General features: G+C 40.0%; 1 protein-coding gene and 1 pseudogene across 1 annotated transcript in view; one reads left to right on the top strand and one right to left on the bottom strand.

The window, feature by feature from the left end:
- Window positions 1-8,557: 8,557 nt before the first annotated feature.
- Window positions 8,558-8,863, top strand: LOC137775826 (small ribosomal subunit protein uS14-like; annotated as a pseudogene).
- Window positions 8,864-9,382: 519 nt separating this feature from the next.
- HELB (DNA helicase B) overlaps window positions 9,383-21,334 on the bottom strand; it is a 33,949-nt gene continuing 21,997 nt past the window's right edge. Inside the window, exons 12-13 of the mRNA XM_068561722.1 lie at window positions 14,879-15,373; window positions 9,383-10,142 (exon numbers count right to left, since the gene is read on the bottom strand). Of these exons, the coding sequence (XP_068417823.1) occupies window positions 10,038-10,142; window positions 14,879-15,373 (600 nt within the window). The 3' untranslated portion in view covers window positions 9,383-10,037. The remainder of the gene's footprint in view (window positions 10,143-14,878; window positions 15,374-21,334) is intronic.

Below are 21,334 nucleotides of genomic sequence, written 5' to 3'. Positions count from 1 at the left end.
TGGGGGAAATAGAGACTTCACTTTTCAAAGGGCACACACAAAATCTCACATGCACCAGGACCCAGGGCAAAATCAGTAATTTGATAGGAGCCTGGGCCAGACCTGCCTGCTGGTCTTGTAGACTGTCCTGGAGAGGCAGGGGGATGGCAGCAGCTCACCCAGGGGGACACAGACACTGGTGTCAGACATTGAGGAACATTCAATTGCGTGAACATTCCAGGTGGCTGACATGTTGGATCATTAGCACCAAGACCTGGCCCCATCCAACAGCCTGAAGGCTCCAATGCTGGGATGCCACAAGCCAAACAACTAACGGGGTGGGGACACATCCCCACCCATCAGCAGACAGGCTGCCTAAAGACTTCCTGAGCCCACAGCCGCCTCTAGACATGCCCCTAGACGTGGCCCTGCCCACCTGAGGGCCAATATCCAGCTCCACACACCAGTGGGCAGGCACCAGCCCCTCCCACCAGGAAGCCCACACAAGCCTCTAGACCAGCCTCACCCACCAGGGGGCAGACTCCAGAAAGAAGAAAGCTATGATCCTGCAACACAGGCCAGACCCCACCCCTGGACTAGTTGGCCCCCTGCCCTGCCCACTAGCAGGCTAATACAACCTTCCAGACACTCTGGACCCATGACCAACTGTCAGGAATGGCCCCTGACAACACCAGCAATCTGAAATGAGCTCTGAGCTCCCTGGGCCCTGCAGTCAAACTCCAGGAAACACCTCTAACTGCTAGTAGTCTGGTACTACTCCCAGGATCTGGCTTCACCTCTCAGTGGGCGGGCAACAGCCCCAGAGTCTTTGGGACCCTGATTCTGCCCACCAGTGTGCCAGCACTAGCCTCAGGGCCCACTAGGGTTCCGCAACCAGCCACCTCATGACCAAGCCTCTCTAAAGAGCAGCCAGCAGCATCCACGCAAGGCAGGGCTGTGCAAACAACCAGACTAGGCACCAACCAAGCCTACCATACCACCCACATAGCCAGCCAAGACAGAAAGATCCATGCAACCCTCTTAGGGGGAACCCCTAGAGCATACAGCTTGGGTGACGGGTGGAGTGCACTGCTGGGACGCATAGGACATCTACAGAGGGCCACTTCTCCAAGGATGAGAAACATAACTAACTTACCACGTACATAAAAATATAAATAGCAATAGACAAAATGAGGTGGCAGAGGACTATGTTCCAGACCAAGAAACAAGATAAAACTCCAGAAGCAGAGTTAAGTGAAGTGAATAGGCAATCTACCCAAGAAACAGTTCAGAGTAATGACCATAAAGATGATCAAAGAACTCAGGAGGAGAATGGATGCGCAGAGCAAGAAGTTAGAATTTTTTAACAAAGAATGAGAAAATATAAAGAACAACAAAACAGAGATGAAGAGTACAATAACTGAAATGAAAAATACACTAGAAGGACTCAATAATAGACTACATGATACAGAAGAGTGGATCAGTGACTGGAAGACAGCATAGTAGAAATCACTGTTGCTGAACAGAAAAAAGAATGAAAAGAAATGAAGACAGTTTAAGACACCTCTGGGACAACATGAAGCACATTAATATTTGCATTACAGGGTTGCCAGAAGGAGAAAAGAGAGAAAGGGCCCAAGAAAATATTTGAAGAGATAATAGCTGAAAACCTTCCTAACCTGGGAAAGGAAACAGTCACCCAAGTCCAGGAAGCACAGAGTCCCATGGAGGATTAACCCAAAGAGGAACACACCAAGACACACTATAATCAAAATGACAAAAATTAAAGAGAGAATACTAAAAGCAGCAAGGGAAAAGCAACAAATAACATACAAGGGAACTCCCATAAGCCTATCAGCTGATTTTTCAGCAGAAACTCTGCAGGCCAGAAGGGAGTGACACAATATATTTAAAGTGATGAAAGGGAAAAACTGACAACCAAGAATACTCTACCCAGGAAGACTCTCATTTAGATTTGATGGAGAAATCAAGCTTTACAGACAAGTGAAAGCTAAAAGAATTCAGCACCACCAAACCAACTTCACAACAAATGTTAAAGGAACTTCTCTAAGCAAAAAAGAAAAGGCCATAATTAGAAAAAAGAAAATTATGGAAGGAAAAAGTCCACCAGTAAAGGCAAACATACAGTAAAGGTAGGAAATCATCCACACACAAAGCTAGTAGGGAGGTTGAAAGATAAAAGTAGTAATATCACCCGTATCCACAATAAGCAGTTAAAGGATACCTAAAACAATTAGATGTAAAATATATCAAAACAGTAATCGTGAGGGGAGGAGGGTACAAATGCACGGTATTTAAAATGCATTTGAAATTAAGAGAACAGCAACTTAAAACAATCAGGTATGTATACAGACTGCTATACAAAAACTTCATGGTAACCACCAACCAAGAATCTATAATAGATATACGCAAAAAAAAGAAAAAACAATCCAAAATAACACCAAAAATAGTCATCAAAGCATAAGAGAAGAGAACAAAAGAAGAAAGGGGAAAAAGAAGACCGACAAAAACAAATCCAAAACAATTAACAAAATGGCAACAAGAACATACATATCAATACTTACCTTAAATGTAAACAGACTAAATGCTCCAACCAGAAGACACAGACTGCCTGAATGGATACAAAAATAAGACCTGTATATATGCTGCCTACAAGAGACTCACTTTAAATCTAAAGACACATACAGACAAAGTGAGGGGATGGAAGAAGGCATTCCACAAAAATGGAAATCAAAAGAAAACCGGGGTAGCAATACTTACATCAGACAAAATAGACTTTAAAATAAAGACTGTTACAAGAGACAAATAAGGACACTACATAATGATCAAGGGATCCATCCAAGAAGAGGATATAACAATTGTAAATATATATGCACCCAACATAGGAGCACATCAATATATAAGGCAATATTAACAGACATAAAGGAGAAATCAACAGTAACACAATAATAGTGGGGAACTTTAACACTCCACTTACATCAATGGACAGATCATCCAGACAGAAAATCAATAACGAACCACAGGCCTTAAATAACACATTAGAACAAATGGACTTAATCCATATTTTTACAGCATTCCATTCAGAAGCAGCAAAATACGCATTCTTTTCGAGTGCACATGGAACATTCTCGAGGATAGATCACATGCTAGGCCACAAAACAAGCCTTGATAAATTTAAGAAAATTGAAATCATATCAAGCATCTTTTCCAACCACAACACTATGAGACCAGAAATCAACTATAAGGAAAAAAACTGTGAAAAACAAACACGTGGAGGCTAAACAATATGCTACTTAACAACAAATGGATCACTGAAGAAATAAAAGAAAAATAAAAAAATACCTAGAGACAAATGAAAATGAAAACCCGATGATCCAAAACCTATGGGATGCAGCAAAAGCAGTTTTAGGAAGGACGTTTATAGTGATACAAGCTTACCTCAGGAAACAAGAAAAATCTCAAATAAACAATCTACCATTATGCTTAAAGCAACAAGAGAAAGAAAAAACAAAATCCAAAGTTTGTAGAAGGAAAGAAAGCATAAAAAATCAGAGCAGAAATAAATAAAATAGAGACAAAAAAAAAAGAAAAAAAATCAATGAAACTAAAAGCTTGTTCTTTGAAAAGACAAACAAAATTGATAAGCCTTTAGCCAGACTCATCAAGAAAAAGAGATGGAGAGCCCAAATCAATAAAACCAGAAATGAAAAAGAAGTTACAACTGATACCACAGAGATGCAAAGGATCATAGAAGACAGCTATGAGCAACTATATGGAAATAAAATGGACAACCTAAAAGAAATGGACAAATTCTTAGAAAGGTATAATCTCCCAAGACTGAACTAGGAAGAAATAGAAAATATGAACAGACCAATTACCAGTACTGAAATTGAATCAGTAATTTAAAAACTACCAACAAACAAAAGGACCTGATGGTTTCATGGGTGAATTCTACCAAACATTTAGAGAATAGTTAACACCTATCCTTCTGAAACTATTCCAAAAATTTGCAGAGGAAGGAACACTTCCAAATACTTCCTGAGACAGTGGTCTCAGGGTGAGACCACTGTCACCCTGATACCAAAACCAGACAAAGATATCACAAAAAAGAAATTACAGGCCAATATCACTGATGAACATAGATGCAAAAATCCTCAACAAAATACTAGCAAACCGACTCCAACAATACCTTAAAAGAATCATACACCATGATCAAGTGGGATTTATCCCAGGGGTGCAAGGATTTTTCAATATCTGCAAATCAATCAATGTTAACAAACTGAAGAATAAAAAGCATATGATCATCTCAATAGGTGCAGAAAATGCTTTTAACAAAGTTCAACACCCATTTATGATAAAAACTCTCCAGAAACTGGGCAAAGAGGGAACCTACCTCAACATAATAAAGGCGACGTATGACAAACCCACAGCTAACATCATATTCAACAGTGAAAAGCTGAAAACTTCCCCTGTAAGATTAGGAACAAGACAAGGATGCCCACTCTCACCACTTTTATTCAACATAGTTTTGGAAGTGCTAGCCACAGCAATCAGAGAAGAAAAACAAAGGAGTCCAAATTAGGAAGAAGTAGAACTGTCACTGTCTGCAGATGACATGATAATATAGAGAGAAAATCCTAAAGATGCTACTAGAAAACTACTAGAGCTCATCAATGAATTTAGTAAAGTTGCAGGATTCAAAATTAACATACAGAAATCTGTTGTATTTCTATACACTAACAATGAACTATCAGAAAGAGATATTAAGGAAACATTCCCATTTACCATCACATCAAAAAGAATAAAATACCTAGGAATAAACCTACCTAAGGAGGCAAAAGACCTGTACTCTGAAAACTATAAGACACTGACAAAAGAAACTGAAGATGACACAAATGTAAAGATACACCACGTTCTTGGACTGAAAGTATCAATATTATTAAAATGGCCATACTACAAAAGGCAATCTACAGATTTAATGCAATCCCTATCAAATTACAGAACTAGAACAAAAAAATTTTTAATTTGTATAGAAACACAAAAGACCAAAACAGCCAAAACAAGCTTGAAAAAGAAGAACAAAGTTGGAGGAATCACGCTCCCTGGCTTCAGACTATACTACAAAGCTACAGTCATCAAAACAGTATGGTACTGGCACAAAAACAAACACAGAGATCAATGAAACAGGATACAAGGCCCAGAAATAAACCCACACACTCACAGTCAATCTATGACGGAAGAGGCAAGAATATACAATGGAGGACAGACAGTCTCTTCAATAAGTGGTGCTGGGAAAACTGGACAGCTACATGTAAAAGAATGAAATTAGAACATTCTCTAACACCATATACAAAAATAAACTCAAAATGGATTAAAGACCTAAATGTAAGACCATATTTTAAAACTCTTGGAGGAAAACATAGGCAGAACACTGTCTAACATAAATAGCAGCAATACTTTTTTTGGATCTGTCCCCTAGGGTAGTGGAAACAAAAGCAAAAATATACAAATAGGACCTCAATAAACTAAACGCTTTTGCACAGCAAAGTAAACCATAAACAAAATGAAAAGACAACCTACAGAATGGGAGAAAATATTTGCAAACAATGTCACTGACATGGTATTAATTCCCTAATATGCAGACAGGTTATAGAGCTCATAATGAAAAAAAAAAAAAAAGAGCCCAATCAAAAAATGGGCGGAAAACCTAAATAGATATTTCTCTGAAGAAGACATACAGATGGCCAACAGGCACATGAAAAGATGTTCAACATCGCTAATTATTAGAGAAATGCAAATCAAAACTACAATGAAGTAATCGTTTCACACCGGTTAGAATGCCATCACCCAAAAGTCTCCAAATAATAAATGCTGGAGAGGGTGTGGAGAAAAGGAAACCCTCCTGTACTGTTGGTGGGAATGTAAATTGGTAAAGCCACTATGGAGAACAGTATGGAAGTTCGTCAGAAAACTAAAAATGGAGTTACCATATGGTCGAACAATTCCACACCTGGGCATATATCCAGAGAAAACTCTAATTTGAAAAGATACATACACCCCTATGTTCATACCAGCACTATATTTACAGTAGTCAAGACATGGAAGCAACCTAAACGTCCATGAATAGATGAATGGATAAAGAAGATGTGGTATGTATATATATATACACATATATGTATACAGACACACACACACACACACACACACACATATACATATAATGGAAGATTACTCAGCCATAAAAAAGAATGAAATAATGCCATTTGCAGCAACATGGATGGACTTAGAGATTATCATACTAAATGAGGTCAGACAACAATAAATATTATACGATATCACTTACATGTGGAATCTTAAAAACGAATAGAAATGAACTGATTTATAAAACACTAACAGGGGCTTCCTTGGTGGCGCAGTGGTTGAGAATCTGCCTGCTAATGCAGGGGACACGGGTTCGAGCCCTGGTCTGGGAAGATCCCACATGCCGCGGAGCAGCTAGGCCCGTGAGCCACAACTACTGAGCCTGCGCGTCTGGAGCCTGTGCTCCGCAACGAGAGAGGCCGCGATAGTGAGAGACCCGCGCACCGCAATGAAGAGTGGCCCCCGCTTGCCACAACTAGAGAAAGCCCTAGCACAGAAACGAAGACCCAACATAGCAATCAATCAATCAATCAATTAATCAAGAAAATAAATCTTTAAAAAAATTTTAAAAAATTAAAAAAAATAAAACACAAACAGACTCACAGACATAGAAAACAAACTTACGGTTACCAAATGGGAAAGGGGTGGGGATGGAAAAATTAGGAGTTTGAGATTAGCACATACACACTACTATACATAAAATAGATAAGCAACACGGACCTATTGTATAGCACAGGGAACTATATTCAATATCTTTTAATAACCTGCAATAAAAAATCTGAAAAAGAATATACTATGTATCTACAGATATAGATAACTCAATCACTTTGCTTTACACCTGAATCTAACACATTGTAAATCAGCTATACTTCAATTAAATAACAGCACAAAACTATACCCTGAAGCTAAAACATTGTTGAAAGAAATGAAAGAAGACATAAATAGAAAGACATCCCATGTTTATAGATCAGAAGACTTAATATTGTTAAGATGGCAATACTCCCCAGATATATAGATTCAACACAATCCCCATCAAAATCCCAGTTGGCTCCTTTGTCAGTAAAATTGACAAGCTGATCCTATAATTCATACGAAAAGCAAGGGACCCAGAAGAGCCAAAAAATCTTGAAAGAGAGGAGTAAATTGAAGGACTCACATTTCTTGATTTCCTTTTTTTTGGCTGTGCCACACAGCATGCAGGAATCTTATCTTAGTTACCTGACCAGGGATTGAACCTGCACCCACTGCAGTGGAAGCGTGGAGTCTTAACCACTGGATCACCAGGTAAGTCCCCACATTTGTTGATTTCAAACCTGCAAAACTAATGAAGACCCATGGTGCTGGCATAAGGACAGACGTTTGGATCAATGGAATAGATAGAGAATCCAGAAATAAACCCTCACATTTATAATCAACTGATTTTTTGACAATGATGCCAACACAATTCAATGGAGAAACAGTCACTTCAAGAAATGGAACTGGAACAACTGGAGAGCCACATGCAAAAGAATAAAGTTGGGCTCCTACCCCACCATATAAAAAAATTAACTCAAAATGAATCCAAGAGCTCAATGTAACACCTAGCACTATTTAACTCTTGTAAGAAAAAATAGGAGTAAGCCTTCATGACTTTAGATAAGCATTGGTTTCTCAGATGTAGCACCGAAAGCACAAGCAATAACAACAACAAAAATACATACACTGGGGAGACGCAAGAGGGAAGAGATATGGGAACATATGTACGTGTATAACTGATTCACTTTATTATAAAGCAGAAACTAACACACCACTGTAAAGCAATTATACTCTGATAAAGATGTTAAAAAAAATACATACACTGGACATCATCACAATTAAAAAATTTTGTAAATAATGTTTCTAATGAGACTGGTATGTAGAATATATAAAGAACTCATACTCAATAATAAAAAGGAAAATAACCCAATTTTTAAGTGGACAAAGGATCTGAATAGACATTTCTCTGAAGAAGACATACAAATGGCCAATAAGCACACGAAAAGGTGATCAACATCATTAGTCATAAGGGAAAAGCAAATCAAAACCATTATGTCACTTCATATCCACTAGGATGGCTATAATTAAAAAGTCAGATAATAACAAATGTTGGAGACAATGGAGAAACTGGAACCCTCACACACTGCTGGTGTAAATATAAAATGGTACAGCTGCTTTGGAAAACAGTTTAGCAGTTCCTCAAAAGATTAAACATAGCGTTACCATACGACCAGCAATTCCATTCCTAGGTATATACTTAGAAGAAATGAAAATATATACCCACACAAAAACTTGTACACAGATGTTCATAGCAACATTAGTTATGATAGCCAAAAAGAGGAGACAACCCACATGTCCATCAACTAAGGGATGGATAAATTCAACGTACCATATCCATACAATGGAATATTTCATAATAAAAAGAAATGAAGGCCTTCTGCCTCACTGCACTACTGAAAGCAGGCTGGGTCATCAGCAACTCTACTAGAGCTACCTGCAAAAATTCAGCCAAGGTTCCTGATCTCGCCACATCAGCTCAAACCAGCATGGTCTGATCTGGAAGTACTACCTCAATATATGCCGCCAGTTTTTCCATCAGTACACGAAAGATACAGGCTTCATCGAGTTGGATAGAATGATACTCCTTGAATGCATTATCCAAGACATATACCCAATAAAAGAAATAATGGTAGTTCTTTGTAGATAATTTTTTTTAAAACTTTAAAAAAGGGAGAGGGATGAAGCACTGTTACATGTTACAATGTGGATGAAGTCTGAAAACATTATTCTAAGTCAAAGAAGTCAGTAACAAGGGATCATATATTGTATGATTCCATTTATATGAAATGTCTGAAATAGGCAAATCAATAGAGACAAAATAGATTAGCAGTTCTAGGGTTGAAGGGGAAAAGGGATTAGAGCTAAGAGGTACAGGATTTCTTTGGGGGATGATAAAAATGTTCTAAAATCAATTGTGGTGTTGGCTGCACAATTCTGTGAATTTACTAAAAGCCACTCAACTATGTAAACGGGTGAACTGTATGTGAATTATATCTCAGGAAGGCTATTTTTAAAACACTGGGATAACAGGTAAATTTTTCCTAACTTTTTCTTTTACCATTTAATAATAAATAAAACTCAAAGAAATCAAATCACTGAGAGGAAAAAAATTTTTTCAAAGTGGAATATCTTTAAAACAATACACTCTCAGAAGAAATGATAACTATGTGACATGATAGACATATTAGCTAATGCTACAGCGGGAATTATATTGCAATATAGAAGTAGTGAATCAACATGATGCACACCTTAAACTTACCCAATGTCCTATGTCAATTATATCTCAAATTAAGAAAACAAAAACCAAAACCAATGTGCTTCCAGCTCAGCAGGAATTTCCAGGAAAATGTACCAGGTAGGCCCAAGCAGCAGTGACGGAGCAAGGAGCAGCCTTGTGAAATGACCACTTTGCAGAAGACACAATGTCCTAGAATATGTGTTAATAATTTAAGAGATATAATTACAGTTTATCTTTACCACTGCTTCAACCCAATGGCAAAGATCACCCACAACGATGATGGAAGTTAATAAGGCATTATTCTAAAAATAAAACACTTTTAAAAGTACAGTTTTAAAAAAAATATATAACATATTTTTCCCTCATACATGATCAGTGCTGTCAGTTCTCCTGATGACAGATGTCAAAATCACTAAGGTTTTCTTTGATGACATGATTTGAAAACATCTGCTAACACAAATGCCTTAAAATAAAACTCCAGTTAATAGACATCCTCTTTTGTCTTGATCCTTTGAAGCTATGACGTTCATTTTGTGTTGAATGGAAAAAAACAGACAATTACTTTGAGCAATCTGAAATAAAACTAAGTTTCTTGATTATTTGTAGGTTTGAAAAGTTGCCTGGGGGTTAAACTATTTAGTCTCAAATTCTGAAGTTTAGAAGACACTTGTGGAGATGATTCTTCCACCTGTTGGAACAACAGTAAAAATAAAGTTAATTTTATAAAAATATAGTCAGTTTACCCTGTGTAATTCTATTCCCTCTGACTGCTTCTCAGAAGACATCATACATTTTCCCACCCCGTGGAAGCCTGGAGCAGACCAGAGCAATCAGCTGTCATCCTGCTTTTGCTCACTGTGGTAACGCCACTACCCACCTCAGGGACTGGCATGTAGAAGTGACTATTTGCTAACTGAGTACATATATTTAATTTCTGAAAGTGTGGACAGGGTCCACTACATAATTTGGTGGTGCAAAATTAAAATGTGGGCCCCTTGTTCAAAAATTAAGAATTTCAAGATGGCAAGCAGAGAACATTAAAACAAGCATGGGTTCCTTCTAAGCACGAAGCCCTTTATGACCGACTGCCCGGCCTGCACGTCCACGCCTCCAGCTGTAGGTGTGGTTAAGACGATACACCGCAAGTACACCGCAAGTATACTCTTGGTACCGTTAGTGATTCCCAAGCACCAGTCAATGGACCAGTAAAGTCATGAAGAAGATTCACCACCACAGGGAAAGAGAAAAATAAGCAAAATTCAACTCATCATTCATCATGCTAAATCTGTTCAATTTAGAGGACGGTGATGGTTAATTTCATGTGTTAACTTGGCTAAGCCACAGTACCCCGATATTTGGTTGAATAATACTGTTCTAGACGTTTCTTTGAAGGTATTTTTTAGATGAGACCAACATTTAAATCAGGTGACTGAGTAAAGTGGATTACCCTCCATAATGTAGGTGGGCTTCATCCAATCAACTGAAAGCCTTAACAGAAAAAAGATTGACCTCCCCCCAAGAAGAAGGAATTCTGCCAGCAGACTACCTTTGGAACTTGAAATGCAACATCAACTCTTCTCTGAGTCTCCTATCTGCCAGCTTACCTGCAGATTTTGGACTCTACCAACACCAGCTTTCACAATGGCATGAGTCAACTCCTTAAAATAAATTCAGATAGATAGGTTAGATTAAATAGTCTAGATAGATAGATAGATAGATAGATAGATAGATAGATAGACAGACAGACAGACAGACAGACAGACAGACAGATAGATAGATAGATGGAGACATGCCCTATTGGTTCTGTTTCTCTACGGAATTCTGAGGAAGACAAGGACTATCTTTATTCAGGGACGATGTGATTGTATCTTTCCTAGCTTTTTTTATTTTTAAGTGAAAATGTCATTTTCTTTCAAAAAATTCTGGAAATCCTGCTTTAAACATGATAAATTTTAGCAATATTTTACACATATGTTTTTATTTTAAGGGTCATTTTTGTCCCCCATCCCTTTTTTTCTTTGATGGTGGGAGGCTAGGCAAAAGGAAAAAAAAAAAAAATCAGGTCAACATTTTCTTTGAGGACTTTTTTCCAAACCCAAAGCTATTAATTGACAGAAAAGCAAAAGCTTTCTTCTAGGAGGGAGGGGCTCAGGTATTTTAGTCACTGGTATTTGTAGAATCTAAATACTGGTTTGGCTCTTACGTAGCAATACAAATATGAAGGATGGATATGTGGGCAGCCCTTGTCATAGAATTTGATCTTTCACAAACGACACATCTCAATGCACCTGAAAGTCTAGAATTACAAGACATAGAAGTCCCTAATTTATAGAAGTCCTGAAGCTTTGAATTCTAGTTTCCTCATTTCTAGGGATTCTTGCAAATGCCACATACTTGTGGCAAACCATGTGAGAAAACTCATCCTCTTCAGTTAGAGGACTTTGCTTGTACTGCTGCCATCATGCAGTGAGAACAACCCGCACCGGGCAGCCCCCCACCGTCCCTCTTTGCGCTCCAGACCTTCAGGGACATTAGCCTCTCCCGGAGCTTAAAAGCTTTGGCAAGCTCCAAACTGAAGATGAATAGTGCTGCCAATTTCTCTTCGTACCATCCTATAAACCATAATTCCCCCACGCCATGTTGGTGCTAAGAAATAAAAAGCAAGAAACTTTTAGAAAAAGACGCTTTCCTTGGAACTGCTTCTGTTTTCTGCTCCAGGTCAGAAGCTTTATTTATCCCACGGTCTTTGTAAGAGGTAACATAGTTAATTAAAAAAAAAAAAAAAAAGATGCTTTGTTGAGATGGAAATTCCATCTCAGCAGAGTTGATCTGGAGTACTGAATGAAACTTAGAATCAGCAGTGATCCTGCTATTTTGAAGAAGAAAAAAAGGGAAAACTTTTTCTTCTGCTATGTCCACTTTTATGACTTTCTTTTTTATGGCTGAGTAATATTCCATTGTATACATGTGTATACATATATGTGTGTGTATACACACACACACACACACCACAATGTCACCAAATCCTAGCTAAGGGAAACTCCTCTACTTATGCTCTGGATTTTCCCATCTCACCCACTTCAGGACTCCATTCCTACAATTATCCCCTCTCTCTGAATCATGAATTTCTTGTTTTCCATTGGACCATTCCATCCATACCCTAGGATGCTTTAATGTACCCATCCAAAATAAATAAATCAATAAATCCTTCCTTGACCATGAGTCCTCCATCCAGATACAGCCCTATCTCTCTGCAACCTTCTTCATAGCAACCTTCTTCATAGCAACCTGCCTCTACTGCTTCCTCCACTCTCACCTCCTAGTCTCTGACCAGTCCAGCCTAGGTAGACTTTTGTCCCCTCCCGCCACCCTAGTCTTCCTTTTCTCTCACTCATACTTCTTTTCAGTCACCTTTGCCAGTTCTTCCTCCTCTGCCAGACCTCTGAAAGTTAGGAGTACCCCCAGAACTCAGTCTTAAGGCCTCCTCCTCTATCTGTGGCGTCTCCTGAAATTAACCCACCACTATATGCTAATGACTCCTAAATGGACATTTCCCTCCCTAACCTACCCTGAGGCTCTAAACTTCTCTACCAACCACTGCCTTTCTCAACAAGTCCACATATACGTCTAATGAATAACTTAAGCATAACATGTCGAAAGAGAACCTTCCATTTCCCCAGACCCAGTTCTCCTCATATCTTTCCCATCTCAAGAAACGGCACTACAATTCACCAAGCTGCTTCAGGCAGAAATCCAGGAATCGTCCTGGGTCCCTGTTTGTTTTACCCCCTCACATCCAATCAGCAAGTCAAACAGACTCCATCTCCAACAGGCATCAAGAATCCAACCACTTCTCATCACCCTCGCTGCTCTTTCATTGCTCTCCCTGGGACAACCCTGACTGGTCTTCTTGCTTCCACCTTCCTTTCCACAGGTCACTCTCCACAGCAGAGAGATGGTTGTCAAGCATACATCAGATGATATCGCACCTTTGCTTAAAGCCCTCCCATGGATTCCCGCGGCAAGTAGGATAAAGTCCCAGCTGCCTCCTGTAGTTCTGCCTATCTCTCTGAGATCATCACATCTTCTCTTTTCCTCATTCACTAGGCACACTGGTCTCCCTTCCCCTTCCAATACGGTCATTCCTTCTCAGCTTTGCATGTTCTACACCCTCTGCCTGGGATGCTCTTCCTTAGGGCCTCAACCACCATGGCAGAATAGCACCTCCTGCCCCGCTACTCCTACCAACCATTCCCTACCTCATTACCTGTATTTTCTTCATAGAATCTTTCTTGACCTGAAAACTTTATTTTCTGTGGTATGGATTGCCTATGACCCATTGGTGCAATGTAATGGCCATGAAGCCAACAGGGACCTGTCTGTTTCTCTCCCTCCAACATTTAGATCAGTGACTAGCAGAGGAGCTATGTTTTTGTCTTTTTCTTCAAATGCTGAAAGAGAGGAGGCAGAGAAAAGGAGGAATCCAAGAAAAACCAAAAGGAAGAGATGAGAATAAGTTTGGTTCAATGTAGTGAATGAATGAAGACTAGATTGACTAAAGAAAAAAAAAAAAAGGAATAGTGGGAAATAAATGAAATGATGCTGGGAAAGATGGAATCGACCAGAGAAAGGTCTCAAATGCCAAGCTAGATTGCCTGGAATTTATGCAGTAGGAACTAGGGAGCCACTGAAGCCACTGAACTTCTGAATTCCCAGTGCCTGGAATGCAATGGACAGTTGAAAACTATCTGTTGACCAAATCACCAGTGCAAAGGTGACAGCTAAAACTGAGCGAATGGGATCAGTTCTCAAGGGAAAGAAGCCCTGAGCCTGGGGGCGACGTCTCCAGTCAGAGGAAGGGAAGAAACGGAGGGAAGACATGAAGCGGAGACGAGCCAGGGATGGAGGGGAAGTGTCAGAGGGGAAGGGAACACTGAAACCAAGGGAAGGAAACATGGCAACAGCAACTGCAGTTAAAAATATTAACTGTCAGGGGGGAAAAGTCCAGAATGAGACCTAAGAAAAGGCCTCTGAAGTTGATAAGAAGATGACCGGGACCAGCCGCTTCAATGGAGCTGTGGGGATAAAAATGGGACCATGGCCTGCGAAAGGAAGGGGAAGGTGATGAGGAAGGTGAGGAGAGAAGATGCAGGAAGACTAGGAAGTTTCTCCTGGCACGCCACCTCCACCAGCCCACTGACGCTGTCCAGAGTGCCAGCCTCAGGCAGAGGGAGGAACATCCAGCCGAGATCAAGCTAAGACTCAACCGGCTATAGAAATAGGGAGGAAATGGGAAAGAGGTGAGAGGAAAACTTGTTTTTTAAGTCCTGCAGCACTATGCAGCATTAACAAAAATACATAGTCATTTATAAGCACACTGAGGCCAGCAATATTTAAATAAAACCTGAACGTCAGTCCTCCTACCATAAGAATTTTGCTTGGACTTGCAGCGGCATTCGTGCAACATGTTCTTTTGGACCCTCTCGATTGTGATGGATCCTCACTTGCATGCACTGCATCAGATGAAGATAATTTCCATCCTTCAGCAAAGGCAAACAGCGTGTCACCAGCCACAGAGGCCCTCCTTCTGGGGACGTCATCTGTCACCCTGTCATCTCTGACTGTAGGGAGTGGGGATGCCGAGGGATGGGTGCTGGGTCTCCTGCTGTCTTCAGGGCTCTTTGATGGGGATGCAAACTCTGCTGGAGATGCACAGCTCTCGGAGAGCTTGTTTTGCAAAAAATGTTTTAAACGAGTTTTTCTGGGAACGCTGTTTTTCATAATTGCGCTCCGAAGCTGAGACTCTTCTGCAATGACGTACACTCTGCAGCGGCCCCGGGTCACCGCTGTGTACACGTGCTGCCAGTGCTGGCGGCCCGCCTTCCCAACCACATACACGACTGTCTTCTCCTCCGACCCCTGAGAGGAAATAGTGCACGAGGGAGATTTAATACTGCATAATGGGTTCATGTCTCTGGACAGGCTACAAAGGCAGAAAGGAGACAAGTCCTCCAAGTGCTCTCAAGAGCATTCTACCTGGCCAGAGTATTCAAATGAATCCATCTGATGGGTTCCATTTTATTCATTATCCTGGAATTCCCATTTTCTAATTACGCTGCTAAGTTTGGGTGTCATAGATCCAAAACTGGCATGTAGAAACCCAGCAATAAACTTTAAACTGCATGCAGGGCTAAATCTTCCTTAATAAAAGAATTTGAAATGGCTGTATGGGCTTTATGTATAGATGTCTTACCCCACTGTTACTTATATAACAAAAAACAGACACCTGAAATATCCAATAATAGGAGAATAAATAAATATATATATGTATATATTTATTTTTCTACATCATGTATCTATATATGTTGCAAACATCAAATATGCTTTAAAATATAACAAAATTTTAAAAACTTGATACATATATATAAAAAAAAGATCACAACCATGTAACACAAAATAAAATTACTCTGATCAAAAATACAAAGTGAACATAAAGATGTTGGGACTTCCCTGGTGGCGCAGTGGTTAAGAATCCGCCTGCCAGTGCAGGGGACACGGGTTCGAGCCCTGGTCCGGGAAGATCCCACATGCCGCGGAGCAACTAAGCCCGTGCGCCACAACTACTGAGCCTGCGCACCACAACTACTGAAGCCCGCTCCCCTAGAGCCCATGCTCTGCAACAAGAGAAGCCACCACAGTGAGAAGCCCGCGCGCCTAGAGCCCGCGCTCTGCAACGAGAAGCCACCGCGATGAGAAGCCCGCGCACCGCAACGAAAAGTAGCCCCCGCTCGCTGCAACTAGAGAAAGCCCGCGCGTAGCAATGAAGACCCAACGCAGCCAAAAATAAATAAATTAATTAATTAATTAATTAAAAAAAAAAAAGATGTAACAAAAACAAAGTAAATCACAAAGCAAGAAGGAAATCCTACCAAAAATTTAACCAGTCTGTTTCCAAACAGAGGGCCTATGGATGATTTTTTTTTTCTACTTTCCATATTTTTCCAATGTTGAACCGTTTATTACTCTTATCAAGATAAGCCAAAAGAGAATGACGAACCTCTGTTTCTTGGGTTTAACAAACCAAGAACTATACTATAGGCAAGAAAAATGCCCAATGTCACCATGTAACTGTGAGAAAACAATTTCAAGAAAACAATAACAAATTGTGGCTATTCTTAGTCCCTGTATTTTCAGTGGCAACATAAACTAAGAAGGGGTTAGAGCCATTCTCTCTCCCAATGCTCCCACATTCCTCTGCTGAAAGAGGAATTGTGGGGAGACAAACAACAAGATGAGGCATGTAGAAAATACACATCTGCACTAAAAAAAACCTTGTACATACCAAACACTTCTACCTTCCCGGACACAGAGAGTTTGAACCAACTCTTCAGATTATAGAAGTTTGATAAATACTTCCTTCCAATGCTGCTGAATCTCAGAAATGAATGTAAATTATACTTAATTCTACAAATGCTAAACACATCTGCTAGATATACAGCACCATTCCCCCACGCCCCCGTGGACTTTATATTTACACTGTATTTTCGTAAACAGGTAAACGTCCACCTAAACTTAGCTGGGTTCTTAATCATCAATTAAGTATCACTGAGAAAAATCTAATAGCCTCCTAATCAGTCTCCCTGTACCCACATTTACTGCAATACACTGTCCTCACAAATAGCAGCCACAGTGCTATTTGTCAAATGCAAATCTAGTCACATCAGATTCTGCTTAAAACCCATTAATGGCTCCCAGGCTCTCAAAAAAAAAAAAGTCCTAACTCCTTAATATGGCTCCTACAGCCCTTCAAGAGCCAGCCTTGGCCCTGTTTCCCCTCCTTCCTTCCCATGAGCCAGGCTCCATCAAGCACAAAGAACTTCCTTGTGATCCTTCCTGCCTGTGCTCCCCAGTCCCTGGCCTCCAGCTGGCCTACTTCCAGATTAGCTGCCCCATCCATGTACTTTCCAGCACCCTGTACTTCCTCTATCACAGTGTTTTTACCAGACTGGACTGTCACCAACTGCCTTCTGAACTGTACTCCTCACTGGACTGTAAGCTCTGTGAAGGCAGGACCACGTCTGTCTTGCTCACTGTTCTTTATCAGGTGTCTCACTGAGTGAATGAGGATAAAAATTAAGACTGTCAGCCAAAGCTGTCCTCCGAAAGTGGGACATGGGCACCTACCTTCACCTCACAACCTGCTATTAATCATTTGCCCATGTCTTTAAATCTTCCTCAGATCATTAAGAACTGTCAAACTTCTTAAAGGAGGCAAGTTTTATTTATTTACTTCTCTAAATTTGTTCTAAAACTCAACAACTTACCAGTTGACACAAATTAATGCCCTTCATGATTTTACGGACCTAGAGTCTGAAAGTCTATATGGACCTTAGAGTAGGGGTCAAAAAACTTTTTCTGTGAAGGGTCAAAGCATCAGTATTTTAAGCTTTGTAGGCCAGATGGTCTCTATGGCAACCACTCAGTTCTTCCTCTGCAGTGCAAGACCAGCCATAACCAATATGTAAATGAATGTGGGACTGGGTTCCAATAAAAATTTATCTACCAAAACAGGTGGTGGACCAGATTTGTCTACCATATTGGATAACACAATCCTAGAAGGCCCCAGGAGGTGACCTGGCCCACATCACTCCTCTAACCTCATCTCCTGTCACTCTCCCACACTGGCCTCCTTGCTGTTCCTGTTTCTCAAACCTGCTGGACAGCTACCCACCTTAGAACTTTGGCCTTGGCTATTCTCTCTACCTAGAATGCTCTTCTCCCAGATATTCACATGGTTTAACTTCATTACCTCCTTCAAATCTTTGCTCAGATGCCACCTTGTCAGTGAGGCCTACCCTGACCACCTATTTAAAATTACAACTGCACCTCACCCCCACTCCTTTTCCATAGCAATTACCACCTTCTCACATAATACATAGTTTACTTATTTTTTTCAATTACATCTGTTTCTATCCCCTTCCTTACCAAATATAATCCTCATAATGTCAAGTATCATTGACTATTTCATGGACTGACCTATACCAAGCACAGAGAAGAGAGTCTGACTCAATACATTTTTGTTGAGCTGAACTGAACTTGAAGAACAAACTATACTGATAGAAGACAACAATCACAAATGTTCTCAGAGGTAACAGACATTATTTCAACCGTGAAATAAGAGCCAGATTCAATGAAAAGAACATTCCAAGATATCTACTCCTATCTCCACCCAGTAATAATAAAGACCCTTCACTACTTATTTGTCTAGAAATGCAACAGAAAAACTGGATTATAAATTTGAAGAAATAAATAGAGCAAAACATTAATGAGATGGAAAATAGAAGAGCTGATAAGAAATTCAGGTAACCAGTTCTGGAGGTCCAATATCCATAAAGTAGAAGTTCTAGAAAGAAAAAACAGAGAAAGCTGAGGATGAGATAATGAAATTATTTAAGAAAATTTCCCAAAATTGAAGAATATGAGTTTCCAGAATTCCAGAGTCCCCATCATAAAAATCCATGGGAGAAATTTCTCCCATATCTCACAGCTAGGAATATTTGCCCCTCTCAACAACTGTTTGCTTGTTCATTTACTTTAACCTAGAAGACATAGTCAACTGACTGCTTCTCTCTTTGCTTTGGGAACTTTGGCCTTAAGGGAACTTAAAAGCTAAATCTGCAGTCTACATTAACACGCAAATAGGACAGTATGCATATCGGCATTCCAATCCACTCTTGGCAGTAATCCTTTTACCATGTTTAACTTTATTTTCCACTTGACATGCATTTTTCTTTTTAAATAAATTTATTTATTTTTGGCTGCGTTGGGTCTTCGTTGCTGCACATGGGCTTTTTCTAGTTGCAGTGAGCCGGGGCTACTCTTCATTGCAGTGCATGGGCGTCTCATTGCAGTGGCTTCTCTTGTTGCGGAGCACGGGCTCTAGGTGCGCAGGCTTCAGTAGCTGTGGCACGTGGGCTCAGCAGTTGTGGCTCACGGCCTCTAGAGCACAGGCTCAGTAGCTGTGGCGCACGGGCTTAGTTGCTCTGCGACATGTGGGTCTTCCCAGACCAGGGCTCAAACCAGTGTCCCCTGCATTGGCAGGCGGATTCTTAACCACTGCACCACGAGGGAAGTCCCTGACATGCATTTCTTTATATTTTAAAAAATCATGCTCAACTGTGGGCACTTTTTGTAAGCCATTTCAAATTCTTTCTGGAATTGAGGTGGGGTAAGTTAATAAATAAAACACCATCCACTTCGAAAAAAAAAAAACCCTACGCTAATTAATGTTTGCCTACTATTAGAGAATATAGTCTAACCTATAAAATTTTCTACATAAAAATGAAAGTGGGGGCTTCCCTGGTGGCGCAGTGGTTAAGAATCCGCCTGCCAATGCAGGGGACATGGGTTCAAGCCCTGGTCCGGGAAGTTCCCACATGCCACGGAGCAACTAAGCCCATGCGCCACAACTAGTGAGCCTGCGCTCTAGAGCCTGTAAGCCACAACTACTGAAGCCCGCACTCCTAGAGCCTGTGCTCCGCAACAAGAGAAGCCACCACAATGAGAAGCCCGCGCACCGCAATGAAGAGTAGCCCCCGCTCGTCGCAACTAGAGAAAGCCCGCACACAGCAACAAAGACCCAACGCAGCCAAAAATAAATAAATAAAATAAATTTATATAAAAAGAAAGTGGATGCAGCTTTGTCACCAAAACAACATAATGGCGGAGAGAGGAGTTCAAAACAATGAGATAAATAACAGAGCCACAAATAACTTGTGAGAATTAACAATATTAAAATAAAGTTGAAAAGCAAGTTGCAGCAAATGCAATGTGGTGTCCAGAATAAGATTCTGGAACAGAAAAAGGACATTAATGGACAAACTGGTGAAATCAAAATAAAGTGTATTTTTTAGTTAATAGTACTGTACCAATAGTAGTTTCTTAGTTTTGACAAATATACCATAGTTATATAAGATGCTAATATTAGGGAAAGCTGGGTGAAGGGTACATGGGAACTCTCTGTACTAACTTCCCAACTCTTCCATAAATCTAAAATTATTCCCAAATAAAAAGTAATTACCTCACAAGGGTAGAGGAAGGGGATACATTTATCAAAACCCATCCCACTTTGTAATTAAAATGTGTTTGTAAATTATACCCCAATAAAGTTGGTTAAACAAATAAAAAAGAAGTTGCAAAAACATATATAATCAATACAATACCATTTATGTAAAACTTGGTTACCTTGTTTCTATATGAACAGACAAATTCAGGTCAGAAATCACCTCTGAGGAGGGTGGGAAGGCCTGGGATGAGGGGAGGGCAAATGAGGCAGTTGCTTTGGGTACAAAATTTAAGAGGATACCAAGAAACTCAGCATTGCTTTGGGTACAAAATTTAAGAGGATACCAAGAAACTCAGCAACCAAGATAAATAAATTTTAAAAAATTAAAAACTCTCCAGAAAGTGGGCATAAAGGGAACATAACTCAACATAATAAAGGCCATATATGACAAACCCAAAGCTAACATCATACTCAACGGTGAAAAGCTGAAAGCATTCCCTCCAAGATCAGGAACAAGACAAGGATGCCCACTCTCGCCACTTTTATTAAACATAGATTTGGAAGTCCTAGCCACAGCATCAGAGAAGAAAAACAAATAAAAGGAATCCAAATTAAAAAGGAAAAAGTAAGACTGTTATTGTTTGCAAATGACATGATAGTATACATAGAAAATCCTAAAGATGCCACCAGAAAGCTACTAGAACTCATCAATGAATTCAGTAAAGCTGCAGGACACAAAATTAATATATGGAAATCTGTTACATTTCTATACACTAACAGTAAACTATCAGAAAGAGAAATTAAGGAAACAATCC

Source organism: Eschrichtius robustus, chromosome 13 (genome assembly GCF_028021215.1).
Source record: "Eschrichtius robustus isolate mEscRob2 chromosome 13, mEscRob2.pri, whole genome shotgun sequence".
Taxonomy (NCBI): domain Eukaryota; kingdom Metazoa; phylum Chordata; class Mammalia; order Artiodactyla; family Eschrichtiidae; genus Eschrichtius; species Eschrichtius robustus.
This window is presented reverse-complemented; position numbering and strand designations above follow the sequence as displayed.